This window comes from Macrobrachium rosenbergii, chromosome 3, assembly GCF_040412425.1.
Source record: "Macrobrachium rosenbergii isolate ZJJX-2024 chromosome 3, ASM4041242v1, whole genome shotgun sequence".
Taxonomy (NCBI): Eukaryota; Metazoa; Arthropoda; class Malacostraca; order Decapoda; family Palaemonidae; genus Macrobrachium; species Macrobrachium rosenbergii.
In genome coordinates this window covers 88,230,017-88,251,746 of record NC_089743.1, presented here as the reverse complement: position 1 = coordinate 88,251,746, position 21,730 = coordinate 88,230,017, and the positions used below count along the sequence as shown (strand labels likewise).

The 21,730-nt window shown below is 36.9% G+C and overlaps 1 protein-coding gene and 1 long non-coding RNA gene across 2 annotated transcripts in view; one reads left to right on the top strand and one right to left on the bottom strand.

Annotated features, from left to right (window-relative positions):
• The window catches only part of LOC136827178 (uncharacterized), a 145,652-nt gene that overhangs the window by 77,667 nt on the left and 46,255 nt on the right, over window positions 1–21,730 (bottom strand). The window lies entirely within an intron of this gene.
• LOC136827175 (uronyl 2-sulfotransferase-like) lies at window positions 100–14,394 on the top strand. The gene is made up of 7 exons (XM_067084946.1): window positions 100–493; window positions 4,946–5,441; window positions 6,371–6,532; window positions 9,072–9,179; window positions 10,669–10,821; window positions 11,416–11,576; window positions 14,165–14,394. Exons 1-7 carry the CDS (start codon window positions 235–237, stop codon window positions 14,323–14,325), a joined length of 1,500 nt encoding a protein of 499 aa, XP_066941047.1. The 5' UTR covers window positions 100–234; the 3' UTR covers window positions 14,326–14,394.

Genomic DNA, 21,730 nt, shown 5'->3' with positions numbered 1-21,730 from the left:
TGAAGACGTTTATAACTAAAATATATAGCATTTGCTTTCATCAAACATCAAAGCTGGTTCTGGATATAACCGGGATTAGCCATAAGATCGCTCTTATAAAGTAAAGAAACAAGCCAAGTGTTCCATTGGGAAATATCCGTTTATGCACACACGCACACACACACAGTGAAAGGAACAAAACAAATTTAACATGACCAAAGGTTTCGTTGTAACTTAACGATCGAAAAAGGTACAATGACGACCTTCAAGTGGCCGATACCACAAAGGTTTTCTAGAATAAAAGGAGCTTTCAAATCAACCCGAAAGCTAACTCTCAAATACTTCGTTGCGCTCGTCATAGGGTGCTCTTTGGTCCATTTCAAAATGAGGGGAGAGATGAAGAGGATACGTTTTGTGGCTTCAAATAATTTGAACAGCTTCGACGGAAGTCGTGTCCGCCTGTCGGCACAGACGAACGATTCCAAGATTCTACTGAATCTCGACAAAAACTCAGGTGATTAGTTTTCGTTATCGCTCGCTGGTGTAATACCAAGCTATGCACGTAAAACGTTCATAGGGTACTGACTCGGTAAGTATGTATGTGTGTATTTGTATATGTATATGTATGTATGTATACACACATGTATGTATATATATATATATATATATATATATATATATATATATATATATATATATATATATATATATATATATATATATATATATATTATATATTTCTCATATCTAGATTAATACATCCAATGCCCTCCCTAATAGCTGAAACTGAGGGACATAATAAAACAGTGCTTACGCCACCCACCCCCCAACTTCCCTGTCAATACCACATAACCCTAAACACTATTATTATTATTATTATTATTATTATTATTAGTAGTAGTAGTAGTAGTAGTAGTAGTAGTAGTAGTAGTAGTAGTAGTAGTAATAATAATAAATGACTATAATATAACTGTAAGCAAATAAGATCATAAATATAAGTATGATGTATAAATATGATTATGATTATAAACACACACTACTACATACGGTATAGCACACTAATGTACTGTACATTAGTTTTGCTACACAGTTTCCACTTTTTTCCTATTCTGTCTCTTTAAAAATACAGTAACGTTTACACACGAAAAAAATTAAAGTTAAATAAAAACCAAACTTTTCTCTCTTAAAAATATATTAACGTCTACACACAATAAAAAATACACTTCAAAAATAAAAAGAAAACATTTTCTCTCTCGCTTACCAGTGTGTGATGACAAAACTGCATACAATGGTCACACTTTTAAAATCTTTTGAGGAGGTTTACAAATCCTCCCCTCCTCCAACGCCGCTGTACCGTCGAGGTCCTGTACCTTGTAGAGTTCATGAAGAGGCGAACTGGTCAGCAGAGTCCCTGAGATGCCTACAGGTCCTTTCTTTAAGTGGCGGTAGAGAAATATCCGAGTCCTTGCTGTTTGAACCTGGCACGTCACCAAAGGGCACCAAAGCATTCGCCTACGTTTCTGAGCCAAGCGATCGAGTTACCAAAGTGGATGACGATGGGCTTGGGTGCCAGGGGATCAGGGGTCTGAAGCCGCTGTCGAGGGTATTCCGACAAATATTATTCTGCTTTACAGTCATTACTCGCTGCAAACTCCAAGACCCTGGGGAAAGCTTTACGGTCGACAACAGCTGGAACCCCAGACTGCACAATTATCGTCTAGCCACTCTCGCAAGTCATCCTTTATAACACAAAAGTCAGCCAAGTGGAAGAGTCTTTCAAGTGGAAGCCTTAAGTAAATAAGACCTACTTCCCCCACCAGGATGTAGTTCCATGCGCGCTCTAAGGTCTGTACGGTAACGTCTGTATGGTGACGTCGTCCTTCCAAGCATGTGATAAGTTGTCAAGGGCAGATTTCACCTAATACTTTTGCAGATTCTCCCGAGTCCACTCCCCCATGTATCCCAGCCTTGCTCCTTCTCCTCGTTGTACTTGAACACCACCATCACCTTATCTAGGAACTCCCTCCAGTACAACCATCTGGTTGCAACAATAATACCTTGGTCCACTGGATGAATGCAGTCATACATTAGGAGGCAAAAGCATGACCCTCATACGACCTTCATCACCAACCACTGGAGTTGTGGTAAGATACCCAGGCTCATTCTCTATGAGAAGCAATGCCTTAATCCAATGTCTAGCAATTCCAAGGTTGTGTCTGATGACGAACAAACTCTTTACGAAAGTGATTATGGAACCATTTGGAAACAATTCCTGAGGATAACCAAGCCTCTGCCAAACAATACAAAATCATTTGGGAGACCATAGATCAACTCACACAGGGCACAAAGTTGCTTTGCATGTCCACCTACTAAAGGTTTGCAATAATGGCTACCAAAAGCATCTGCACGTAACAAAGCAGACAAGTGCTGGTTCAAAAGCTTTGGTACTGTTTTGGTAATGAAAGTAGAACCTCAACACGTTCAAAATATATTGGTACAGTTTTAATAAAAAAAAAAAAAAGTAGACCCCTAACATGTTCCAAGACCCTTTCTTCTACCTTCAGCCATCTGAATTCTTTGCTCATCTTCTCCAGTGTCCATTTCAGAGGTTGAACTTCACTTTCTGATGCATTTTCTTCCTGTGATATAGTTGATTTAATCAGATCTTCCAGCTCCTTGCTCATCAATTTGACATCCTCTTCACGATGCTCGACGACATCATCACTGATCATATCCCCCACTCCATGACCACCAACGTCTTGCCAAATCAGCAACCTTCTCCACCTCGCCATCAATAACCAGGAAGGCCTTTCAGTCATTCACAGCCCTACTCCACAGACTATACCATCAAGCATTCACCAATTCTAGTATCAAGTCATCCACTGCTCCCTGGATAAAACATTGCACCCACAATGGTGAATGCTTTCCAGCAGTCCCCGACATTTGCATTGGGGTCAGCACTGATAGCCATGTAGATCAAATTAAAAACCTGCTGAGTGGAGGTAACCTCGACAGAGCAAATGATGCCTTGGTCAAGAGATTAGAGAAGTGCTGTCGTGTTGGGAGGCAAAATATGACCTGTACACCTAGGTCTTCAATGGCAGTGAACTGAGGATGGCACGGAGCACTGTCCGTTATTAAGAGGACTTTGAAAGGCAGGTATTCCTTCTCTAAATAACTCATGGAACCACTGTGTAAACAGCACTGAAGTGACCCATGCCTAGGTGTTGTATTGTCAGTAAACAAGAATTAGCCTCTTGTTCCTATTCTCAAGAGCACAGGGATTTTTCACTCAGTATACACCACCAGACTTTATCATATGCCTAGTCACATTGCCACATACCACCATAGTCAGCCTATCCTTCCATGTTGTTTCACACTTAGGTGAGTAAAGTTCCAGGTGAACATTGTCTTCTAGAAGAAGCCTGTTTGGTTGCAAATGAACACAAAGCCTGGTGCATATTTCACACATTGATGGATATAAGTCCTGCTTGGAATTTTCTTCCAGAAGAGGCCTGATGCCTTGGTCAAGAGGCTAGAGAAGTGCTGTCGTTTTGAGAAGCAAAAACATGACCTGTACACCTATGTCTTCAATGGCAGTGAATTGAGGATGGCAAGGAGCATGACCAGTTTTTAAGAGGACTTTGAAAGGCAGGCCTTCCTTCTCTAAATAACTCTTTGACTTTATAGGTAAAGCATTCATGGAACCACTGTGCACACAGCATGTAATCCATGCCTTGGTGCTGTATTGTCAGTAAACAGGAGGTAGCCTCTGGTTCTTATTCTTAAGAGCACTGGGATTTTCCACTCAGTATACAACACCAGGCTTTATACCCAGCCGCATTGCCACATGTCACCAGTCATGTTGTTTCACACTTTGATGGATAAAGGCCCTGCTAGGCATTTTCTTCCAGAAGAAGCCAGTTTTGTTGTAACTAAGCACAAAGCCTGGTGCCTGTTTCATACTTTGATGGATATACTGTAGGTCCTGCTCGGCATTTCCTTCCAAAAAGAAGCCTGTTCTGTGGCAACTGAGCACCTACCTGGTATCACAGCCCACCATCTCAGATAAGTTTCTTAACCTTAGCACAAGATGCGTTGACAGCCTCTTGCTTGGCAGGTGCTGCTTTTCCTGTTATTTTGAGGTTTTTCATGTTAAACCGAAGCTTAAATTGTTTTAACCATCACCTACTGGCTGTAAATGGTTTGGTTCCTTCTTTAACAACAGCCTTAATGCTGGACTGTTCGTACAAAGGTAAGGTCTTTTGCTGTAGAATGTTTCCTCCTCCTCACATTTCAAGAGTAAACTTCTTAGATAGTAGTGCTCTTTGCTTCTATCAGCTCTTGCTATTAACTTAAACAGATCTTCTGAAGATTACAGGTGTTTATGTATGCCAAGAGCACTACTTTCTACACTCTTCCTCCTCCTCCTTCTGACAAATAATCATAAAAAAGTCGACAAACATATGGGTCCTAATTGATAATAGGAGATTTTCTTATGAACATATTTCAAGATTACACTTTTTAGATAGTAGTGTTACTTACTTCTATTCACTCTTACTATCAAATTCAACAGATCTTCTGAAGGTTACAGGTGTTTATGTATACAAAGAGCACTACTTTCTAAAAAGTTTATATGTAACTCAAAATGTGTTCATGAAAAGAAGAAAATGGATATTCAGTTCCACATAATGGGTCTTTTTTTTTATACTGTTAATAGGATTTCAGCAAAAACACTATGCCAGGTTCATTACTCAACTTATAAGTTAAAGTTCTCCTTAGTCATGAGTCAAATTAATTGGGCCAAGATATGCTTGTGAATTGTAAAGTTATATGGTCTTTACTATGCTTTAATCAGTGTCACAAGTCGAAAAGTTAGATTACAATCACTTCTTGGGCCTTTTCAACTACTGAAGTAGCTGGCAACATTAAAACATTAACCCTGATGAACATAATTCATCAACAGATCTTGCACTGAGCCACAATGCAGAGGAAGACCAACTCGGTCAAAAAGAGAATCATAAACCAAATTCAAGTAATCCACTTGGTGACAGAGACGAAAACCTTGAAAATGAACTTGGACTGGCAGGTAATGATGCAAAAAGAGGAAAAGATTATGAATATGAAGAAGAAGCAGATATTGACTACGATGAGGAGGGAGAGACAGAAGAATTAGAAGATGAGGAATACGAAGAGGATCAAAAGCAATCAAACCAAACCACTGGGCAAAATACCGAACAACTGGCACCAATTGAAAAGTTGAAGAAATATCCCATACTACCCTTACCTATATATGTAAATGAAGGGGGGAGGCCACAAGTGCATAAGAAGTACGTCAAGGAGAACCTGAATACCCAGGTCATTCCATCGGCCAGGAATGTCACACCTGAGAACACAAGGTTGGTCATCTACAACCGAGTTCCAAAATGTGGCTCAACAACTGTCAATACAATTATTAACAGGTAAGAAAAACCAGGTGTAAACTGAATAAAGCCATGTGCACTTAATGAATCTCACTTTTTAAAGACTGTATTGCTCACTAAATTAAATAAAACCCTTAGCAACTAAGCATTTAACTTTGTTACTATGTGATGCGCCACTAACCGAATAAAAAATAATTCAACTTTTACTTATCGAAGAATGATCAGTAGATAGTAGTATATCTCCTTTGAAATGAGAGGTATAGGAAAATATTGCTGGAATAGTTAACTGTAAGTCTTGCATTTAAATACTACCGGTAAAAAGTTATGCTTACGTACAACAGGAATAACAGCAACATCTGATAGTGTGCCCTTCAAAGTTTTAAGTACTTTTCCATCCCTCCATCTCAGGTCAGGCCTATTCTTCAAAGATCTTACATTATACTTCATTACTCTTCATCAAATTTCCTTCGTTTTTAAAATTAATCTTTATCATACTTCCTTCTTCAGCTTTTAAATGCCTGCGTTCAAATTGTAAGATAAGAAGCTCTTCCTTTCCGGAGGCAACATTACTGTACAAGCACCTTCATCCCCTAGAATTTATTGTGACTGTGTTAATACCTAAAAAATTGGCTGGTCCAATCACTAACCTTCTCCCCTTCTACCTTAAACCATGAAGTTTTTCACCCACTTCCAAATTCCTGGATGACAGCATTCTTTCCTTCCACATCAAACAGGCTTCGTGGGCTTTGAAAGTAGGACCCACATTTTCTCATCACTTGCTCTCCTCTCTCTTTTTCCTCGTCCTGATATTATCTAAAACTATCACCATTGTCATCATCATCATCGCCTCCAATGCCGTGCAATGCAATCTGCTACTCCTGCCTATCCAGTGCTTTCACTTCCACAAATCTCCATTCATCTCCAACCTCTCGTTTCATAAAAGCATATCCGAATATATATTTCCACAGATTGCACCTGAAAAACAAATTTCACCATCGCCATTCCAAAATCTACAACAAGCACTGGCTGAACGAGGAGGAAAGAAAAGCCTTGACGAGAAAACTATTCGAAAGTTCGAAGACGAGACCTCTATGTTTCGACAGGCACATTTATTACTTCAACACCACAAGGTATGGAAAAACACCCTTCTGTATAATCAATTTTCTGAACCTGTCTTCAGTTAATAATAATGCTGCTTTATTACCAACGGTATCTTTTACTGTATCGCTGGCCATAAAACCAGAGAAATTAAGCGATAATGTATGGCTAATGTAAAGTGCCGGACACCGTTGGAAAAAAACCTCTTTAAATATAAGTTTAAAAAGTTTTTCCTTAAACATACGTTTAAAAAGTTTTTTTCCTGCGGTGTCTGGCACTTTACATTGGCCACCTGTCTGCCTATTCACGGTAACGAGTTCCACCAAAAAGTAGCTTCGAAATGAAGTTTTATTTGTAATTTGCTTATTTCTATTGTCAGTACGCCAACTTCCACTTTTGTTCTTTTATTTTATATCTACAGTCGTCCTGTGTTCTAGTCTATTGTCATATGTCCTCTAAAGGTTTTGTGTTATACCTTGTGATAATGTAAACGTTAAAGAACTTAATATTGAATTTTGTCTTACCATTTTGTCATTGCACACACATACTATATGTATGTATATGTACTGTATGTGTATGTATGTATATATATATATATATATATATATATATATATATATATATATATATATATATATATATATATATATATGCTATATATATATATATTAGATATACATGTGTATATATATATATATACAGTATATATATGAATTTTTTTATCATATCGTGATTTATATACAATCATGAAGCTACAAATGTCGCTTAATATCAAATTCACGCTACCTCGGGAATATCTCCGATGGAGAATTATCACCGAAGGGGAATTTATAAGTGATAAATGGATTGGTACTGTAGGGTCGCGAACCCTCGACACAGCACAGACCCAGCAACCCCAGTCGACGTTGCCACTGGTGAGGGAGCTCATGTCTGTTAGGTACACTTGCGTCAACCAAGGGATGATTTTTGAACCCACTATCTCCAGTCAAACCAATTACATATACTACGTAGAATGAACAGCAGAATGAATGATCTTTCACTGACCACAGTAAAAGCAAACGGAAAATCGTTTATAATCTTCCATATGAGTGCCTTCCATTTAAACCCACAATTCTTTTTTCACATGCCTCTAACCATAAGCGATTTTTCCATCCATTTTCTCCTTATATATGCTTTTCAAATGATTCTTGCCTACTTATTAAATTACAGTCCCACTTCCACCCCTTCCTGGACGATTCTCACTATTACCTTTGTAAATCTGCTCTTCTGCCCATCTTACAATTACATACAACCTAGCAGACTCTTTTACTACCCATTTTTAATTTCCCGAGTATGCTCACGAATCTCCTTCCTTGTGACCTATGTATTTCCACAAACCACCCCCTTTCCAACTGCACTTCCGCATGAGAGACTGTTCTCATTTACTTTAGGAACTCTGTACCTACCATCTCCGGCGGCCATTTTTGTCCTACCTTTGCATTTAAAATACCTAACATGACCCCCAAATTTATAATCTCCAAACCTAGCCACGGGCAGACTCACATTCTCAGAGCCATTTTTTCCTCAACCTCGTCCTTTTCCGTGTCCATACAGACCTACTATTACAACTTTTCCTCCTACCTCACACAATCTTACTCATGCAGTCCTCAAACAAACAGCTTGGACTCTTTCATCTATCCCAAGATTCTTTTTGACACTTCAAGTGCTACAGCTTCCCTAGGTCTGCACTTTTCAGGTACACCAGACACTCCCTAGGTCTGCACTTTTCAGGTACACCAGACACAATCACTCAGTTCATCCCCTTCTTGCACACAATTCTCTATCACCTCTACTCCGTTACGTCAAAAAATATCTAGCTTCCTCTTCTAAAACAAAAACAAAAAAAAACTCAGTATTTTAATTATTCTGCAGATTACTGAAACATCAGTGCAGCGTGTTGGTCTACAAATCCCATTGGCCACGGCCATTTGGTGATTTTCCTACGACATAGTTAATAGAAGCTAAAATTCAATAACTTTCATATACTAACACCAAACGTAAGTGAAAGCATGGTTGGCATCATTTCCCACCACCAATGGGGTCCACAACCCTTCACTGACGTTTCTCTCCCTTCCTCTCCTTTCCTAAGGCAGCAATGTCCAGGTTGCACCCCTCAGAAGACAGCATTGCCTGACCGGTTCCGTTAGCCTTAAGACAGTCAATTATCTGCCATTCAAGGGGCATTTCCTCGCCCAAGGACGACACACACACACACACGCACACTTATGAGCACCCTTGTTCATTCGAATATTCATGTGTAACAGTTTTTATGGTTTTAAAATTTTACCTAGAGTTAACACAGGTTCCACATAACTTTCATGCAAAGATTTTTTCAGCCTGACGCTTATTTCTTTCAATCTGGAACTAATGATGTAAACGAAGTTACAAAATCTAAACTACAGGAGCAGTAGATCAGTACTTACCAACTGCAAAATGCACCTTAACAAATCCTTTCCTTAAGATCACTGGCAAAGATCTTTGAGACTTGAAAAAAAATATTGGATGTCTTCTTACTTTTTATTTTTTTAATAGGTTAGGCTTCCCGAGGACGGCCTTGATCAACCTGGTAAGGGAACCAGTAAAACGATTTATTAGTCAATTCTACTTTACGAGAAGCAGGTCAAGATGGCAGAGAGTCGCGTGAGTACCACGAACGTGCTAACTGCGTGCTGATTTTTCTTTCAGGTCTAGAATATAGAACAGAATACGAGGAGATTGTTTAGATATTCAAAGGCTCAAAGTCTCCTTGAGAGATGGAAATAAACTTCCGATTTCACTTACATCTTAACTTCAAAAACTGTATTTTCTATCTACCATCAGACGCAATGGAATTTCCCTTCTTTGTAGTTTACCTGTTTCTCTCGAGGTCGTATCGAACATTTCCTTACCCAAGACTTTTAACACAGTACAATACTACGCATGCGCGGTCCTGAACTGACATGATTCAGTGAACGCAGAGGTTTGTGAAGAGACAGACTTATGCTAACTAAAAAAGAAGTGACTGAAATGTTATCTGGCGTCTACGTATTCACTAAAATGTGAATAGTGAATGTTTGAAGTGGAAGGTTCAGGCAACTCTGGATATGAAGAATATCAAAAATTATGAATTCGCTGATGAAATCTTTTACAACGGAGATAGTACCCTCGCATAATTCAAGAATCCATGCAATACAAGATGGAGACAGTGGAAAGAATTCCACGTAAACACTGTAAGGTGATATGGGTGCTAAAACACGTTCTGTTGCAATAAATGAGTTTGCGGTGAAATATGATCCGTGCAATACGAGCAAAAATTTAATAACTACACACAAAATATGCCCAGACATAGCTTTGTAAAAATATAAAAAAAAGGTAAAAAGAATGCCTGGAGGTCACCTGACGAAAATATGTTACATGATAAGTATATAAAGACAAAATCCACGAAGGACAGAAAAACAATGGAGTCCTTTACTCGCAGCACTCCATTGTTTCTCTTTCCTTCATGGATTTTTGTCTTATGTATATATATATATATATATATATATATATATATATATATATATATATATATATATATATATATATATATATATATATATATATAATTATAAATATATATATATATAATTATATATAATATATATATATATATATATATATATTTATGTATCTGAAATTAGATAATACTGTTCTTTCGTCTCTTTGAGGATACTCTTTCCTTTTTAGATTGATTATAGATCTCCATCTATCTAGATGTATGATGCATTCCTTGTAAATCTTGTGTTGCTGATTGAAACAGCTTTTCATGTGTACTCAACGTGTGTGTCTAGTTCATACTGTTACTCTAATCTAAACCTCCTATTCCAACTCAAATCAAATTTTTAAATATCCATGAGAAATGCCTCAAAATTATTCCTTGTAGAGCCCATTACTTGATACATTTTCAAACGACAAGTCTCTTTTCAAGATTAACTTTGCACCTACTTCGTTCATGGATAATTTCAAGCTAGACTATGAGTTGTGACTTCATTTTCAGCTGCAAAATTGCATAAGGGGGGAAATAGGCCCAAATAGCATACATATTTGTGTATGTATTTATGTATATACAAATAAAAACACTCAAATATATATAAAACTGTCTCTTCTTTAGGTACCTAAAAAGTCGACCTAGGCCCCCAAACTGGTGGTTTGACTTAAAACTGGACGATTGCATACAAGCAAAGAGACCGGAGTGCTTCCCTCATCCTGAACAAGAGATGAGTCTCCAGCTCACATTTTTCTGTGGACATCATCCTGAATGCAGGTAAGGGTGCTGAGTGCACAGCAGGGGAAGTTCTTACTATGGCCAACAGCGTTGGAAAGCCAAATTTACGGATCATGTACAAGTCTTGGGGGGCTCGACAAACTGCTGGTGAACCTTCTGTGTAGGTAAATGACACAACTGAAGTCTTGTATGTTACAAAAGCAGGAGTTTTACCAAGATTCAGGAGTTGCAGGATGGACACAGCAGTGACCATTTATATATATATATATATATATATATATATATATATATATATATATATATATATATATATATATATATATATATATATATATATATTTAACTATATGTGTGTGTGTGCAGTTGTGTTGCTCATGCGGAAAACTAGACAATATCCAGGTTACAATCAACATTACATTGCAGCATACAGGATGGGCCCACCCTGGCAAAAACATTCCACAGTGTCAGCCACTCTACCAGCAGACCTTTCAAACCCCTTGAGCGCACTGTGTAATTCACTTTAATTTAGCATCTGCTCTCACTTCGTGAATTAGTGAGCGTGAGCTCAAACAAATATAGTTCAAACAGAGCCACAACAAAACTTTATGAATTCAAGATTTTTTCATCCTCCAGAAAACTTGGAAGTCGCTGGGCCCTCTACCGAGCCAAAAGGCACGTCGAGAGCTACTACAGTGTTGTAGGACTCCTGGAAGAAATGCCGCTTTCTCTCTCCGTTCTGGAGGGTTATCTACCGAGATTCTTCAAAGGCGTGAGAAATATTCCTGAGAGCTCAGGTATACAAACAGACACACTTTAATCCATAAACTTTCAGAACACGGTATAGATACGTGGTCAGTCATGTTTCAACCTTTCACGCAAAAGAACGTGTCGAGGAAAAGGTTCATAGTCAAGTACATAAGGAGATGATTAAATTCTAATCTATTCAAGTGAATGAATATTCATCCGATACCACACTGGTCCCGTGGCATATAAATATAAGACGCGCTCGCAGGAAAAGTTGAAGGGAAAGATCGTATACGCCAAGCTTTCGTCTTTATTTCAAGACCTGATCATGGTAACAGAGAGGAGAAAAAGTACAATACTGAATTCATTGTTTACTGAGATTCCCATATTAGATTTCTTAGTATTTTTGCGTGAAAAACTTGATAGTCGTTTGCCTTTTAATACTGACACATGTATCGAACTTGTTAAGCTTTGTATTGTGGACGACTATTTTACTGTAGATGGCAGGTATTTTAAACAAATAATTGGTATGGCTATGGGGAATCCCCTGACTCCAGTACCTTCCAGTTTGTACATGGAATTTTTCGAAAGTAGAATATTCCCCAGTATATATACAGATAATCTTTGTTCTAGATAAGGTATGTTGACGATATTTTAGTTCTTTGGCCATTTAATGAAGACCCTTTGCTATTTTTAGACCGTTTGAATAGTCTTGTGCCTTCCATTACATTCAAAATAGAAGACGAATACAATAACAATTGTACTGCTTTTCTTATGTATTAATAATTAAATCTAATAACTTACTGAAATATAAAGTTTACCGTAAACCTACCCAAATTGATGGATATGTACATTATTTCTTTAACCATCATTCATCTATTAAATTATCTGTATTTAATAGTATGTTCCTTAGAGCCCTGAAAATAATATGTGACCCAAAATATCTGGACGAAGAAATTCTAACCATCTATGCTATTGGTAAAAAGTTATGTTACCCGGTTTATTTTTTGGACAATGCATTAAGGAAGGCAAAGAAGTGTTTTTATGGTTCAGCAGTTAGGAAGGAGTTTAAAACTGAGAATATTTTATGTTTACCTTATTACAATGAACTTTGTCATCTCCCTAAATTACTGAGAAAATTTAACATAAACGTTGTTTTTAAATATATCACAATAATCAGAACCTTTTTGATTACGAACAAACCTAAAGAAAGTGACGTAGGATGTGTACATTGTATTCCATGTGCAGGCTGTGGTAAAGTGTACCTGGGACAGACTGGGAAATCTTGTTGCACAAGGATTTCTCAGCATCGTTATAATGTACGAACTGGTAACCAATCTACTGGCATTTTTATTCATGTGAGAGACGAAGGCCATGTCATAAACTGGAACGATACGACAACATTGTATAAATCTAGTGATATTTTAGAGACTAACAACAGAATCATGTTTTATAAATAAAATTAATAATGTGAACCTCAGTCTCATTAAATAAATGTATCTCAAACTAAGTCAATTAAAATTCGAATTCAAATATGTGTGTGACACGAGAGAGAGAGAGAGAGAGAGAGAGAGAGAGAGAGAGAGAGAGAGAGAGAGAGAGAGAGAGAGTTAATCACATTTCATTATATTCGTATAAAGGAACGTGTTCAAGTTAAGGGCCAAGTTCAAATACATGTATATAACCAAGGGAGAAATATGTACCATTCTATTCAGATAAATGGATGTTTGAAAATAAGTCAATGTTTAAGGAAGACTCCAATTCAAATGTGTGTGTGTGTGTGTGTGTGTGTGTGTGTGATAGAATTAATCACATTTCATTATATTCCTATAAAGAGTCTCCCGAACTTAGGTCAATAAAGAAGGAAGGTTCGAATTCAACTACATCACAAACGAGACGATTGTGCTTTATTCTGCTCATAGGAATGTGTGTTCAAAGCTAGCTTTACGACGAGAGAAGACTCCATTTTCCGATAAAGGAACATGCTGCAGTTAAGGTCAATAATGCACGAAGGGTTGAATTCAAGCTTAACTGTGAGACAGAGGGACTTACATTACATTTTCTTAAAATAAATGGATGTGTTCAGATACAAAGTAAGAAAGCTAAATTCAGTCAATAGAGAGAGAGAGAGAGAGAGAGAGAGAGAATTCTCAAATTATCCCCTTGAAGATTTGACAGAAATCAAAAAATTTACCAAAGTTTTGAGAACATTTCTTCTTGATGCAATATCAACTTATCGGGGATTTTTTATTGAATGGAATTATAAGAGAATGGATGCAGCTTTCATTCCTCTTTAGCATAAAACACCAACATTTGCATATTACATGAATGACTATATTACCAAAGGAAGTCACTGACATGATACCAAAGCCAAATTTTATAACTAACAGAACTAAGACGAGAAAGAAATCCCAAATCAAAATACATTAAAACCGAAGCCACTCAACTGGAAAATATAAACTAAAAAAATAACTTTTTTGTATCTAAATGTGGAATACACCATTTTTACACTTAATCAAGAACTCTAAAACAATAATAACGGTGACATAAAACTCGATCATAAGACTGCAGTACAGCCCACTCAGACGACGAACAGACAAAAAGTAAAACTATATCTCTCTCTTCTTTTCCCCTAAAGGTGACGTCAAACTGAACGCAGGCGAGAGCCACCAACGGAATTCCATTTCCAACTCGACGAAAGAAGTCATCAAAGGGTTTCTGAAGGAGGACATCGAGTTCTATGAATTCGTTCGTCAGCGTCTGCATCTACAGGCGAAGAAACTCGGATTACTTGAGTAAATCGCCACTTCTATGTGCACCCAAAGACACTCAGTGTTTTGCTTTACGCATAATAAAAGCTTTCACGACTAGCTTCGTGTCAATCATCATACGCACGTCCCTACAGTTATCCAAACACTGCACCCCTTGCTTCATCGATCATAATGGTAGATGAAACATGGCTTTCAGAACGACCCACTTCCAAAGCTTTATATAACCTTTAACAAAACGTTACCATAAAATCAAAGGAATCACAAACAATCCCAAGAATTTGTGCTACACGAAAATTGGCATCTGAAAAAATTCAGTCATTGGCATTAACTGCGAAAAGCTTCTATCCAAATTCTCCATTAAAATCAAGCGTACGTTGTACAACGTAATGAAATAATTTTTATATGATCATACACCAAGTATTCCCAAATCCTTTACCTGTACAACAAAGACAGTTGACAGGTGACAAACCGCACGCTACCTTTAGACTTTCCAGAGTCCTGCCCGGGACGTGGCCTTCTCAACCCTGATCCCTATATTAGTGGACAGAATAAACATATCGTGGTTCAGCCTTCAGGAGGGTACGTAACGCCCCTAGGGTCGAAACTTGCTAATATCATCATAATAGAACGGAACAGAATACAAAATTTAGGCCAAAGGCCAAGCACTGGGACCTATGAGGTCATTCAGCGCTGAAATGTAACTAACGGTAAGAAGCTATAAAAGATGTAACAGGAGGAAAACCTCGCAGTTGCACTATGAACCCATTGTTAGCAGAGGATGGAAAGCAAGATGGAAGAGAGAGAATACGAACGGAGGTACTACAAAAGGAATGAAAAGGGTTGCAGCTAGGGGCCGAAGGGACGCTGCAAAGAACCTTAGTAATGCCTACAGTGCACTTCATGAGTTGCACTGACGGCATTACCCCACCCACGGGGTTATCACCATAACATCACGAATTACCACGTATTCAAAAGCAGGGTTTAATTTATTTCTTGATGATAGGCCTTGGCAAAAGTATATTACTAAAGCCAGAGCCAACGAATCATTGGAAACAGTTATAATATTCTACATGGAATCATTTCAACCATGAGCCTTGTGTTAGGTAGAAAGCAGCTAATGTTGTGCAAGATCTGCACAGCAGGTTCACCCACAATTCAGCCACCCACTTTGGAGAAGACCCGTAACGTGTGTCCGTGTGTGAGTATGTATGCATGTGTATATATATGTATATATATATATATATATATATATATATATATATATACACTATATTATATATATACATATATATTCTTATGCTTTTACCGGGGGAAGGAGATTGGAATTCTGAGGGGGGAAATTACCTTTAGGATTTTACCAAGAAAATTATTCATTGACCATGAGAAATCATCATATCTGACCACTACTTTGGGATCAGGCAAACATAAAAGAAGAGATGAGCTGAGGGTTTTACTCAACAGGGAGATGATGCAGGTAAACACTTAGGTTTACTTTAAATTCACATATATTTACACTAAACAAACATCAGAAGAATGGGAAATCAAATAGGCAGGTAAACAGATTCCTGCTGAATACTAAATTACACTAACAAATAAATAACTGAATGATGCTGAAGAAATCCACTTGAATGGCACTGTCGGTGGGTAGCAGTGGTTTGAGACCACGGCAAGCAGGGCACAATCAAAAGAAAGATTCCACAGCAAATGTCTCCATCTGCAATGGAGAATGCACGAGTTTACTTGATGGAAGAAGCAGCGTAATCAAAGGAAAAGTCGAGAAGTGCACGGAAGGTGGCAAGTTATCTCGATTCACGACACTGGAAACACTAACAAATTAAATTAATGCACTGCAATAATGAGGTCAAGTCTACCATGGAAATTTGCACTTTGGAGGAATTTAGGGGGCTTTTCACTGGAAGAAATACTTGGGCTAAGCAAGGAGGCCACATGTTCGGGGTTATGGCCCAGGCGAAGGCAGGCATCGTGGAGTTGCTTCCGGGTTTCCACAGCCAAGATGCTCTGTCTCCGAGTTCTGAGGAGTCGTGGGGTCGTTGCCTTTATGACTTCATGGGTTGATCTCCCCCTCAGATGGCTGTGTCATCTCTCGGCTTCTCCTGAAGTGTGAACCATGAATGGTGGTGACTTGGGGCCATATGAGTCTCCCAAACTTTCAGTTTGGCTTTTAATCCCCTTCACCGGCTTGTCTTGGCCCACAGCAGGGATTCTGTCTTCAAGCGACTTCGTTCCTAGAACAGATGATTCCAGAGCAGTCACAGGTTTAATAGAGTGTCCAGGGGGCAGTAATTAAGAGATTTACGAAAGGGCATTGTTTTCCATAGCCTTCCTGTCAGTCAGCAGCATGATGGAAAAATTATTGTACTTCTTTAACGAGAATGAAACCATTTACATTTTACGTTTGTTTTCTCTTAAAAGCATCAAAGTTGTATTTACTTTATTTCCTTCTGCAAAGCTTTTGAAGGACGAGTTGGCTAGAGAAGGGTGTCCTTTACAGCAAAATATATATAATAATATATATATATATATATATATATATATGCTACTTTATATATATATATATACTGTATATATATATATATATTATATATAATATATATATTATATATTATATATGCAACATATATATATATATATATTTATATATATATGAAAAAATTTAGGATGAATATTTTTTTTTAGCTAAGAATTTATCTTGGAGTTATTCTGGGAAAAGGTACATGGAAACGCACTCGTTTGTTCGCTTTCATGGGTGTTTCATAGAAAGTAAGAATAATTCAATTGGAGTACAGGTTAGACATTACGGGATTAGATTCCCTTGTGCTCAGACCCACTTTCCTGGAAGACTTTGGGCTGCCTGTGAGGTTAGCTGAAACTTTATTTTCAAAAAACCTGAATGGGTTTTAACAACTTTGTTCCACATGTACTGATTCTTTGCATTGATGGCCATGCGTGAATATCTTTTTCCCCATTTATTTTTATCTTCTGTCTCTCTTTTGATTTTTATTAATTTTTTATTTTACCATGTTTAATTATGTGCATTTCTTTTGGTTTGAATGGAAAACATCCCACATTATTTTTACTGTGCCATATTTTAAAAGTTTATGTTTTTCCTTTTTCGTCAGATGTATTGAATAGAGGTCAATGTGAATGGAGGGAATGTGACTTATCATGACTACGGTCATGTTTGACTTATTAGACTCTCTTGTTGTAAAGACTCCAACTGTTGAACGATTGCATAGCACTATGCTATACTTCTTACTTGGTTAAGTGGGTTAAATTCTGGGATGTGATATTGTTTCATTCCTATTTTGATTCAACCATTACCATGTTAGAACACTGATAATTATACTTTTGTGTATGTTTTGCTGTTCTTCAGTTCAGTGAGTTGATAATGAGAGAGAGAGAGAGAGAGAGAGCTGGATAATGCTATTGCTTACCCAGTGAGCAGGCCAGCCATCACTACCATGGTATCTTTGAGTTATAGTTGATTAAGACACTGATCTTACAACAGGTGTGAAAGGTTATGACCCGACCTGACCTTCTATAATAGGGTATACTTATATATATATATATATACATATACATATATATGCTTTATATATATAAATATATAAATAAATATATATATATATATATATATATATATATATATATATATATATATATATACATGATATTGCCTTGTAATATGTATATCTTTCCATGAATTTCATATATTTACTGTTCTAGTTATAATGCAATCTGCGTAATGATAATGATTGTTGAAATATCTTATGTCAGATCTCACAAGAATTAAGGTATCTTTCTTGATAATAGCGGGAGAGAGTTTAAGTTACACCAAATGTGGTAGCTGTCGTCGAAGTCGCTTTGTTTTGAGTTGAGACGGGTGCTTGTTTCCAGACAGATTCACATGCTGACAGGCGAGAGATAAGAGAAGATTTTTTCTCATACGGGAAAAAGACGAATGACTTCGCAACGTTACATACACTGCTCTGACTGCGTCGCATACAATTTCTGGTAAAGACATGTACCTTTTTGAGAAACACGAAGAGAGTTGTTGCACCTAAGCACTTGGCAATTGCGTCATGTTTAAGATTACATTGCTCTGATCACGTCTTGTTCTAACGCGTTAGTTTTGGCCCCAAAACATTTTGCCTTAATAATGACGTAATTCTATGGGGGTTTTGCTTCCTGATGGAAATCATTAAACTTTGCTCATTCTGATTTCAGAGCCCTTTCGTGTGGCGCTCTCTCTCTCTCTTGCCCTTTCGTGTGGCGCTCTCTCTCTCTCTTCATAAGAGAGAAATTGTTAATGTAAAATATTTGTAGTCACTGATATTAGTTTTAGCTTTTGAGATCAGATAGTAGAAAGTGTATATATTCGTAATGACGCCTATCAAAAGTGTGTTTTGCGAATCTCAAGCAGCTATATTTCGGGAAATTTTGCGAAAGTTTTCACAAGCTTGTGTAAGGTACAGTGAATTTTACTTATATTAAGGGAATTTTGCCTTAGTGAAATTGTTTTTGGTAAAACTTTTGTGTATTTTGTGTTCTTGTGTTTGCAATCTCTTAACTTTTCACATTTCTTACAGTGGTGATTTAACATTTATTTACTTAGTAATTTAAGTACTTTTTAATAATTTAACATTGCATACTTGATTTAATTTTCACTTATTGCATACTTGATTTAATTTTCATTTACTAAGATTTTCTTTTCAAATCTTGAGTAATTTCTGATAGTTGAAATTATGCTTGATTCACTTAATTTCTTGATAAATTAACCTTTCTAATTTAACTCAAGAATTAATTTTTTTCAAGTAATGGTAAATTTTTTCAGACTGTGAATTCTAATTATAAATTTTGAATTTAAAAAAAAATTTTGTATTTAAAATTTTTTTCTAAAAAAGTGTTTCATTTATTGACCACAAGTGAATGCGATTAATTGTGTGCATAAGGCAAAGGGATAAACATGTTTTGTTCCTTTAGTTTTGCTGAAGGGAATTAAGACCAGGGAAACAGTTAAAAGTTGTTTGATGAATTGATGCCCTTTTGCTTTGGTATATTGCTTGTTCATTTGTTGATACCTCACACTATTCATAAACTTAGCCTGTTTTTTCACGTGATTACTGAGCTTTTTAAGGGATCACTGTTACCTTTAGAGTACTGTAGAGTTTTCAGGTATCTGACTGAAGTGAGGTAAATAAATTTTTGAATTCTGTGATTAGCTGTGTAACAACCAGGTACTTGGAACACATCGTGACAATATATATATACACAGTATATATATATACATATATAAATTTATATATATATTATATGTTAAGAACTATTTTGAGTCGTGAAGGTCTTTTACTGTAATCCAACGGTACACTACGAAGATAAGAGGGCACATAAAAACGCTATATATGCGTAGCAACCATATATTTCGGGCACTCCTACTGTATAGAAGTAGTACCCAAAATATATGGTTGCAACGTGTATAGTTTTTTTTGGAGGGGGGCCTTCTTACCTTCATTTTGAATTATGTTGCCAAAAATTCTTATTATATTAGCTCTAAGCTAATACAGTTAGTTATGTATTATAATGCATATATATATAATATATATTTTATATATACATGTGTATATATATATAATAAATATAATTATACTGTTTAACTAATGATATTAGCTTAGAGGGAATTCAATAATATTTTTTACCATGATTTAAAGTAGTTCGTTCTTAACAGCTAAATACCCAATTCCTTACTTCATTATATTATTACCAAAGCTTTATGAAACTCTGTTCACAGGAATGTACTTCTGGACCGTTGGTGTGGGGTGAAAATAAACAGGAAAAGTGTGTTCTCGTCTTCCTGTAATCTGCATTTTCATTACACGGCCACACAAACCTATACGTGTTATGTATGAATGTATGTGTATATATATATGTATATAAATATATATATGTATGTATGTATGTATGTATGTATGTATGTATGGATCGAAAGAACTGATCCAACTCGGTTGAATTTGTCCAGAGAAAGAACCAAAAATACACGACAGCAACAAACTTCCATTTTCGCAAGAACCTGCCTCGGAACACTACAGGGACCTTTCGATTTCAAAGTTGCGTATCTTTCGGGCCTTTCATTCACCCTTTATTTTCCTCTGGGCCCCAAGTACCCGTACAGCTTTCTTGAACTAAGTCGTCAGTGTGTCTAGCAATGCGGTTCGGTGGCTACTTAAAACAATTTATTTAGAACTTAAAAACACTCCAAATTATGTTGACGACATCATACTCATCCTCAGCATCTTCATCTACAGAGATTATAAAACCCCTACTTATATAATTTGTCATGAAATGCTGTTGGAAGCTCCCATATATGACCTATCCAATAAATGTTTTCTGAACTCAAGTCTAACCACTTGTTCTATGAGAATATTCGCTTATAATCTACACAATTCTTAATGTACGGGACTAATTCGGCATCAGTGACTACAGCTGTTGTAACGCCAGTATGTAAAGCCAATCAATTAATCTATTCCAAATGATTTGCATACATTATACATGAAACCACTTACGACGGAATTGTGTAATTTTGTTAATGCGTCATGCATTGCACAGTGATAAGTGTTTAAGAATAACTTGATATCTACAACAAACAATTTATATAACACATTCATATATAAATGGATAAAAGACTACGAGAATCGCAAAACTGAAGCAGCAAGTGAATTACATTTTGGAAGCAAAGAAAAAGAAAAGTGGGTGAACAGAGTAAATTAAGTGTTAATGACCTCCCAGAATAAATATGGAAGATTAGGTTCACAGGTGCTATGAGAGGGTTGCCTGAGGAGGAGAGGAGGAGGAGGAGGAGGAGGGAGGAGGAGGAGGAGGAGGAGGAGGAGGAGGAGGAGGAGGAGGAGGAGGAGGAGATAGTCTTCTGAACGTCGATGAAATACTGCTGACATGGTCTCTTTTCGGTCCAGGCTTATAGAATGTCATAATTATATACTAGAGTGGCGTCAGAAACGACAGTAATAAATGTGAGGATAAATGAGGATAAAGATAGAAAGCCCCGACCCCACAGACGCTACATTTCGTCCTAAAACTCGGGCCGCAGATGAAGACAAACTGCATAAGGTAGTGAGAGTAGAAAGCTGTGAGTAAATGTGAGCATACACCGGATTTAGGAATATGGAACAGTGAATGTTAATATGAATGGTATAAAAAAAAGAAGTTGATTCTTAATGAATAAAATAAAGGGAAATCACAGAATAGGTGAAGGAAGGAAAAAAGGTAATAGGGTGTACGAGTATATAAGAGATTAGGAAGAGCCAACTTTCTTATATAAGTGAACGAGATACTGAATGCTAAAGAAATAAAATACATTGAGCTTTTGCGATTAAGTGTTCGCATATGGTCTGTGGAAT

Excerpts from the sequence above, each read along its gene's own strand:
- LOC136827175 (XM_067084946.1), top strand. The coding sequence starts at position 235 with ATGACGACCTTCAAGTGGCCGATACCACAAAGGTTTTCTAGAATAAAA. Across the intron at positions 5,442-6,370 it reads GTCAATACAATTATTAACAG|ATTGCACCTGAAAAACAAAT; the intron begins GTAAGAAAAACC and ends ATATTTCCACAG. Across the intron at positions 11,577-14,164 it reads AAATATTCCTGAGAGCTCAG|GTGACGTCAAACTGAACGCA; the intron begins GTATACAAACAG and ends TTTCCCCTAAAG.